This window comes from Heterodontus francisci, chromosome 10, assembly GCF_036365525.1.
Source record: "Heterodontus francisci isolate sHetFra1 chromosome 10, sHetFra1.hap1, whole genome shotgun sequence".
NCBI classification, from domain to species: Eukaryota; Metazoa; Chordata; class Chondrichthyes; order Heterodontiformes; family Heterodontidae; genus Heterodontus; species Heterodontus francisci.
In genome coordinates, this window is record NC_090380.1 from 123,081,719 (window position 1) to 123,091,111 (window position 9,393).

Below are 9,393 nucleotides of genomic sequence, written 5' to 3' on the forward strand. Positions count from 1 at the left end.
TTTGGTCACCCATTCCCTTTCTCCCTCAGCAATCCTAATCTGCGGTGTGACCAATTCACTAAACGTGCTATCCACGACTTCCTCAGCATCACACCGACAGCTACTATTCCACCGACAGCTACTATTCCACCGACAGCTACAGTCCCACCGACAGCTACAGTCCCACCGACAGCTACAGTCCCACCGACAGCTACAGTCCCACCGACAGCTACAGTCCCACCGACAGCTACTGTCCCACCGACAGCTACTGTCCCACCGACAGCTACTGTCCCACCGACAGCTACTGTCCCACCGACAGCTACTGTCTCACCGACAGCTACTGTCTCACCGACAGCTACTGTCCCACCGACAGCTACTATCCCACTGACAGCTACTATCTCACTGACAGCTACTATCCCACTGACAGCTACTATCCCACTGACAGCTATTATCTCACTGACAGCTATTATCTCACTGACAGCTATTATCTCACTGACAGCTACTGTCTCACCGACAGCTACTATCCCACTGACAGCTACTATCTCACTGACAGCTACTATCTCACTGACAGCTACTATCCCACTGACAGCTACTATCTCACTGACAGCTATTATCTCACTGACAGCTACTATCCCACTGACAGCTACTATCCCACTGACAGCTACTATCCCAGTGACAGCTACTATCTCACTGACAGCTACTATCCCAGTGACAGCTACTATCTCACTGACAGCTACTATCCCACTGACAGCTACTATCCCACTGACAGCTACTGTCTCACCGACAGCTACTGTCCCACTGACAGCTACTATCCCACTGACAGCTACTATCTCACTGACAGCTACTGTCCCACTGACAGCTACTGTCTCACTGACAGCTACTATCTCACTGACAGCTACTATCTCACTGACAGCTATTATCTCACTGACAGCTACTGTCCCACTGACAGCTACTGTCCCACTGACAGCTACTATCCCACTGACAGCTACTGTCCCACTGACAGCTACTGTCTATCCCACTGACAGCTACTGTCCCACTGACAGCTACTGTCTCACTGACAGCTACTGTCTCACTGACAGCTACTGTCTCACTGACAGCTACTGTCCCACTGACAGCTACTGTCCCACTGACAGCTACTATCTCACTGACAGCTATTATCTCACTGACAGCTACTATCCCACTGACAGCTACTATCTCACTGACAGCAATTATCTCACTGACAGCAATTATCTCAGTGACAGTCACTATCTCACTGACAGCTACTATCTCACTGACAGTCACTATCTCACTGACAGCTATTATCTCACTGACAGCTACTGTAACACTGACAGCTACTGTAACACTGACAGGCATCGGATCACAATTTGCTTCCAAATCTATTTCCTGTATCATTTTAGCAGTTGTGATTGTCCGGGTCTCTCTGGCAACCTAAGACAATATTGGAATGAGCTCTGACATCAGCACTGCTAAATTATCAAATTATAACGTCATTGAACATTCCAGCCTGGCACTCTCTCCTGAATATCTGTTATTTATATATTCAAATATAAACACCCTCGATTTGATGCCCGTCTGTAACTTACTCCCAGGTATCAGCAGACGAACATACGAATTAGGAGCAGGAGTCGGCCACTCGGTCCTTTGAGCCTGCTCCGCCAGTCAACAAGATCATGGCTGAACTGATTACTCCACATTTCCACCTACACCCGATAACCTTTCACCTCCTTGCTTATCAAGAATCTATCTACCTCTGCCTTAAAAATATTCAAAGACTCTGCTTCCACTGCCTTTTGAGGAAGAGAATTCCAAAGACTCACAACCCTCAGAGAGAAAAAAATTTCTCCTCATCTCTGTCTTAAATGGGTGACCCCATATTTTTAAACAATGACCCCTAGTATTAGATTCTCCCACAAGGGGAAACATCCTTTCCACATCCACCTTGTCAAGACCCCTCAGGATCTTATACGTTTCAATCAAGTCACCTCTTACTCTTCGAAACACAAGTGGATACAAACCGAGCCTGTCTGACCTTTCCTCTTAAAACATCCTGCCCATTCCAGGTATTAGTCTACTAAACCTTCTCTGTACTGCTTCCAACACATTTACATCCTTCCTTAAATAAGGAGACCAGTACTGTACACAGTACTCCAGATGTGGTCTCACCAATGCCCTGAATAACTGAAGCATAATCTCCCTACTTTTCTATTCAATTCCCTTCACGATAAAAATTAACATTCTATTAGTTTTCCTAATTACGTGCTGTACCTGCATACTAACCTTTTGCGATTCATGCACTAGGACACCCAGATCCCTCTGCATCTCAGAGCTCTGCAATCTCTCACCATTTAGATAATATGCTTCTTTTTTATTCTTCTTGCCAAAATGGACATCAGTACCCTCATACTGTCACTCAATAACCCCTCTCCCCCCAGCACCGTGTTACTGATTGTATCTCTACTGATGTTAATCCAGCTCCCTCACACTGTCACTCAGTAACCCCTCTCCCCCCAGCACCCTGTGTTACTGACAGTATCTCTACTGATGTTAATCCAGCTCCCTCACACTGTCACTCAGTAACCCCTCTCCCCCCAGCACCCTGTGTTACTGACTGTATCTCTACTGATGTTAATCCAGCTCCCTCACACTGTCACTCAGTAACCCCTCTCCCCCCAGCACCCTGTGTTACTGACAGTATCTCTACTGATGTTAATCCAGCTCCCTCACACTGTCACTCAGTAACCCCTCTCCCCCCAGCACCCTGTGTTACTGACTGTATCTCTATTGATGCTAATCCAGCTCCATCACATTACTGCATTGTATAATCCTTATTTCCTGGACTGTGAGCTGCTCTGTGTCTGCTTCAACAGGTATTATGGAGCTATTTTCTGTGAAGTTTGGGATTGTTGCCATTCGAGCTGTGGTCACGCGACTGTTTCTCGCAATCACCAGCCATGGAATCTTGTACGGTTCTGTAAGTAGCACAATGTAAAATCACGGAAATATCTCATCATCCCCAGGCTTCCAAGTGGCTACACGGAAGCTTCTACACCAGCACAGCAGAAGGACGTTTGACCCAATGTGGACAACAGGGTCAGAGCCCAGTGGGAGACTCTCACTGGGATACAGTTCCTGATGGTGCTGACACTCACTGGGATACAGTTCCTGATGGTGCTGACTCTCACTGGGATACAGTTCCTGATGGTGCTGACTCTCACTGGGATACAGTTCCTGATGGTGCTGACTCTCACTGGGATACAGTTCCTGATGGTGCTGACTCTCACTGGGATACAGTTCCTGAAGGTACTGACTCTCACTGGGATACAGTTCCTGATGGTGCTGACTGTCACTGGGATACAGTTCCTGATGGTGCTGACACTCACTGGGATACAGTTCCTGAAGGTGCTGACTCTCACTGGGATACAGTTCCTGAAGGTGCTGACTCTCACTGGGATACAGTTCCTGATGGTGCTGACTGTCACTGGGATACAGTTCCTGATGGTGCTGACACTCACTGGGATACAGTTCCTGAAGGTGCTGACTCTCACTGGGATACAGTTCCTGAAGGTGCTGACTCTCACTGGGATACAGTTCCTGAAGGTGCTGACTCTCACTGGGACACAGTTCCTGATGGTGCTGACTCTCACTGGGATACAGTTCCTGAAGGTGCTGACTCTCACTGGGATACAGTTCCTGAAGGTGCTGACACTCACTGGGATACAGTTCCTGAAGGTGCTGACACTCACTGGGATACAGTTCCTGAAGGTGCTGACACTCACTGGGATACAGTTCCTGAAGGTGCTGACTCTCACTGGGATACAGTTCCTGAAGGTGCTGACACTCACTGGGATACAGTTCCTGAAGGTGCTGACGCTCACTGGGATACAGTTCCTGAAGGTGCTGACGCTCACTGGGATACAGTTCCTGAAGGTGCTGACTCTCACTGGGATACAGTTCCTGAAGGTGCTGACTCTCACTGGGATACAGTTCCTGAAGGTGCTGACTCTCACTGGGATACAGTTCCTGAAGGTGCTGACTCTCACTGGGACACAGTTGCTGAAGGTGCTGACTCTCACTGGGATACAGTTCCTGAAGGTGCTGACTCTCACTGGGATACAGTTCCTGAAGGTGCTTACTCTCACTGGGATACAGTTCCTGAAGGTGCTGACTCTCACTCGGATACAGTTCCTGAAGGTGCTGACTCTCACTGGGATACAGTTCCTGAAGGTGCTGTCTCTCACTGGGATACAGTTCCTGAAGGTGCTGACTCTCACTGGGATACAGTTCCTGAAGGTGCTGACTCTCACTGAGGGACAGTTCCTGAAGGTGCTTACTCTCACTGGGATACAGTTCCTGAAGGTGCTGACTCTCACTCGGATACAGTTCCTGAAGGTGCTGACGCTCACTGGGATACAGTTCCAGAAGGTGCTGACTCTCACTGGGATACAGTTCCTGAAGGTGCTGACCATTTCTGTCCCTGATTATTATTTCCTTTCTCACCTTGGGTCATTGTGTGGAGCCAGAGGAAATGGGCGAGGTGCTAAATGAGTACTTTGCATCAGTATTCACCATGGAGAAGGACTTGGTGGATGATGAGCCTAGGGAAGGGAATGCAGATAGTCTCGGTCATCTCATTATCAAAAAGGAGGTGGTGTTGGGTGTCTTGCTAAGCATTAAGGTAGATAAGTCCCCAGGGCCTGATGGGATCTACCCTAGAATACTGAGGGAGGCAAGGGAAGAAATTGCTGGGGCCTTGACAGAAATCTTTGCATCCTCATTGGCTACAGGTGAGGTCCCAGAGGACTGGAGATTAGCCAATGTTGTTCCTTTGTTTAATAAGGGTGGTAAGGATAATCCAGGAAATTATAGGCCGGTGAGCCTTACGTCAGTGGTAGGGAAACTATTAGAGAGGATTCTTTGGGACAGGATTTACTCCCATTTGGAAACAAACGAACTTATTAGCGAGAGACAGGGGAGGTCGTGTCTTACGAATTTGATTGAGTTTTTTGAGGAAGTGACGAAGATGATTGATGAGGGAAGGGCGGTGGATGTTGTCTGTATGGACTTTAGTAAAGCCTTTGACAAGGTCCCGCATGGAAGACTGGTGCAAAAGATGAAGTCACACGGGATCAGAGGTGAGCTGGCAAGATGGATACAGAACTGGCTCAGTCACAGAAGACAGAGGTAACAGTGGATGGGTGTTTTTCTGAATGGAGGGATGTGACTAGTGGTGTTCCGCAGGGATCAGTGCTGGGACCTTTGCTGTTTGTAGTATATATAAATGATTTGGAGGAAAATGTAGCTGGTCTGATTAGTAAGTTTGCGGACGACACAAAGGTTGGTGAAGTTGCGGATAATGATGAGGATTGTCAGAGGATACAGCAGGATATAGATCGGTTGGAGACTTGGGCGGAGAAATGGCAGATGGAGTTTAATCCGGACAAATGTGAGGTAATGCATTTTGGAAGGTCTAAAGCATGTGGGAGGTATACAGTAAATGGCAGAACCCTTAGGAGTATTGACAGGCAGAGAGATCTGGGCGTACAGGTCCACAGGTCACTGAAAGTGGCAACGCAGGTGGATAAGGTAGTCAAGAAGGCATACGGCATGCTTGCCTTCATCGGTCGGGGCATAGAGTATAAAAATTGGCAAGTCATGTTGCAGCTGTACAGAACCTTAGTTAGGCCACACTTAGAATATTGCGTGCAATTCTGGTCGCCACACTACCAGAAGGACGTGGAGGCTTTGGAGAGGGCACAGAGGAGGTTTACCAGGATGTTGCCTGGTCTGGAGGGCATTAGCTATGAGGAGAAGTTGGATAAACTCGGACTGTTTTCACTGGAACGACGGAGGTGGAGGGGCGACATGATAGAGGTTTACAAAGTTATGAGCGGCATGGACAGAGTGGATAGTCAGAAGCTTTTTCCCAGGGTGGAAGAGTCAGTTACTAGGGGACATAGGTTTAAGGTGAGAGGGGCAAAGTTTAGAGGGGATGTGCGAGGCAAGTTCTTTACACAGAGGGTGGTGAGTGCCTGGAACTTGCTGCCGGGGGAGGTGGTGGAAGCAGATACAATAGCGACGTTTAAGAGACATGTTGACAAATACATGAATAGGAAGGGAATAGAGGGATATGGGCCCCGGAAGTGCAGAAGGTGTTAGTTTAGGCAGGCATCAAGATCGGCGCAGGCTTGGAGGGCCGAAAGACCTGTTCCTCTGCTGTACTGTTCTTTGTTCTTTGAGTAGGCCATTCGGCCCTTTGAGCCTGCTGCACCATTCATTATGATCATGGCTGATCATCCAACTCAGTAACCTGTTCTGACTTTCGCCCCATACCCTTTGATCCCTTTGGACCCAAGAGCTATATCTAACTCCTTCTTGAAAACATACAATGTTTTGGCCTCAACTGCTTTCTGTGGTAGTGAATTCCACAGGCTCACCACTCTCTGGGTGAAGAAATTTCTCCTCATCTCAGTCCTGAAAGGTTTACCCCATATCTTTAGACTATGACCCCTGGTTCTGGACTCCCCCAGCATCGGGAACATCCTTCCTGTATCGATCCTGTCAAGTCCTGTTAGAATTTTATAGATTTCTATGAGATCCCCCCTCACTCTTCTGAACTCCAGTGAATATAATCCTAACCGACTCAATCTCTCCTCATACGTCAGTCCCGCCATCCCAGGAATCAATCTGGTAAACCTTCGCTGCACTCCCTCTATAGTAAGAACATCCTTCCTCAGATAAGGAGACCAAAACTGCACACAATATTCCAGGTGTGGCCTCACCAAGGCCCTGTATAATTGCAGCAAGACATCCCTGCTCCTGTACTCGAATCCTCTCGCTATGAAGGCCAACATACCATTTGCCTTTTTTACCGCCTGTTGCACCTGCATGCTTACCTTCAGCGACTGGTGTACGAGAACACCCAGGTCTTGCCCTCTCAGTTTATAGACATTCAGATAATAATCTGCCTTCCTGTTTTTGCTAACAAAGTGGATAACCTCATATTTATCCACATTATACTGCATCTGCCATGCATTTGCCCACTCACTCAACTTGTCCAAATCACCCTGAAGCCTCTCTGCATCCTCCTCACAACTCACCCTCCCATCCAGTTTTTTGTCATCTGCAAATTTGGAGATATTTCATTTAGTTCCCTCATCTATTGTGAATAGCTGGGGTCCTAGCACTGATCCCTGTGGTACCCCACTAGTCACTGCCTGCCATTCGGAAAAAGACCCATTTATCCCTACTCTTTGTTTCCTGTCTGCCAACCAATTTTCTATCCATCGCAATCACTACCCCCAATCCCATGCGCTTTAATTTTACATGCTAATCTCTTCTGTGGGACTTTGTCGAAAGCCTTCTGAAAGTCCAAATAAACTACATTCACTGGCTCCCCCTCATCAACTCTACTAGTTACATCCTTGAAGAATTCTAGTAGATTTGTCAAGTTTGTGGATTGTGTCACTGAGTTTTTGACTCATCAGCAACGGGACCATTGGGGAAATCCATTGTTGGTGAACTAGTGGATATTCAGTTCATGCTGAGGCTGAACCTGTTCTGCTTTTTTTTTAGGAGACCTTCACTGAAGACTGTCTCTTTAAGGAACAGATGGAGGAGAATCATTATACCACTTACTCTTCTCACACACACCCTCGACTGTACGTGGCGTTAACCAAAAGAGGGGAGGCTAAAAATGGGAGCAGAGCCCGACTTCAGCACCCGAGTACACATTTCATCCCACGATTAGTCAGGGGCTCTTGAAGAATGATTCTGAATGACAGCAGGTTTTAGACAAAGCTGCTGCAACATCTTTATTTAAAGAATGAACGTTGAGTAGCTAAGGATCTCATGAACTCCAAAATGAAGTGAATTATCCCCTTTATGGAGAAATATTTTGCTTAAATTATATTTATGTTTGAATTTGCACAAACAATATTTCCCAGTTGGGATTTGAATGATCCAAGATGGTTGTTGCATAGCCCTGGAGGGGCATTAACCAGTGGGTTGGGGTACACTGTGGGCCCTGGAGGGGATTAACCAGTGGGTTAGGGTACACTGTGGGCCCTGGAGGGGATTAACCAGTGGGTTAGGGTACACTGTGGGCCCTGGAGGGGATTAACCAGTGGGTTAGGGTACACTGTGGGCCCTGGAGAGGCATTAACCAGTGGGTTGGGGTACACTGTGGGCCCTGGAGGGGATTAACCAGTGGGTTAGGGTACACTGTGGGCCCTGGAGGGGATTAACCAGTGGGTTGGGGTACACTGTGGGCCCTGGAGGGGCATTAACCAGTGGGTTGGGGTACACTGTGGGCCCTGGAGGGGATTAACCAGTGGGTTAGGGTACACTGTGGGCCCTGGAGGGGATTAACCAGTGGGTTGGGGTACACTGTGGGCCCTGGAGGGGATTAACCAGTGGGTTAGGGTACACTGTGGGCCCTGGAGGGGATTAACCAGTGGGTTGGGGTACACTGTGGGCCCTGGAGGGGATTAACCAGTGGGTTAGGGTACACTGTGGGCCCTGGAGGGGATTAACCAGTGGGTTGGGGTACACTGTGGGCCCTGGAGGGGCATTAACCAGTGGGTTGGGGTACACTGTGGGCCCTGGAGGGGATTAACCAGTGGGTTAGGGTACACTGTGGGTTCTGTGGGATTAACCAGTGGGTTGGGGTACCCTGTGGGTCCTGTGGGATTAACCAGTGGGTTGAGGTACCTAGTGGGTCCTGGAGGGTCATTAACCAGTGGGTTAGAGGGGTACCTAGTGGATCCTGGGAGGATTAACCAGTGGGTCCTGGGGGATTAACCAGTAGGTCCTGGGGGGGGATTAACCACTGGTTTAGAGGGGTACCCAGTGGGTCCTGGAGGGTCATTAACCTGTGGGGAACCCATCAATGGTCATTATCTGGTAAGTCCCAATTGAGGGGAAAAGGGAAGGGAATGGGTTCACGGTTTGAATTCTGCTGTTTGTTTTGACGAACATTTCCTGAAAACCTGAATAATGAATAATTAATGAATAACTAAAATAGGCACATTGTGAGATGTGGAAACAAAATGAGAAGGGGAAAAAGCCACCTATTTAACAAAGACTCAAATTTCCAGATAAAATCACATTGTCGAATCCAAAGACAGGGGATATCCGAACACAGCTCGCTGCTTTCAAAAATCTCACTGACTTTGGAAACTTGACTTAGGTGAACATACGGATAAAACTTTCTGCCTTGTGAAATGGGTCAGTATTCCTACCCATTATCATGTGCAGAGATCAACTGAACTCAGTTCACATTTCAGTAAAATACAGTTTTACCGTGAGTTTCTCCCAAGGAACTGTTTTCTTGTCAGGATCAGAATTAAATACATTGTCAAATGTTCCAAATACCATCTAGTTCTTTAATTTACTGTCGATGTTTCTGCAGTGTGT

The 9,393-nt window shown here is 47.8% G+C and overlaps 1 protein-coding gene across 1 annotated transcript in view; it reads left to right on the forward strand.

The window, feature by feature from the left end:
- Nucleotides 1-7,740, forward strand: part of fgf9 (fibroblast growth factor 9) — a 29,653-nt gene extending 21,913 nt beyond the window's left edge. The window contains exons 4-5 of the mRNA XM_068040033.1: nt 2,847-2,950; nt 7,552-7,740. Coding sequence (XP_067896134.1) covers nt 2,847-2,950; nt 7,552-7,740 — 293 coding nt within the window. The remainder of the gene's footprint in view (nt 1-2,846; nt 2,951-7,551) is intronic.
- Nucleotides 7,741-9,393: the final 1,653 nt, after the last annotated feature.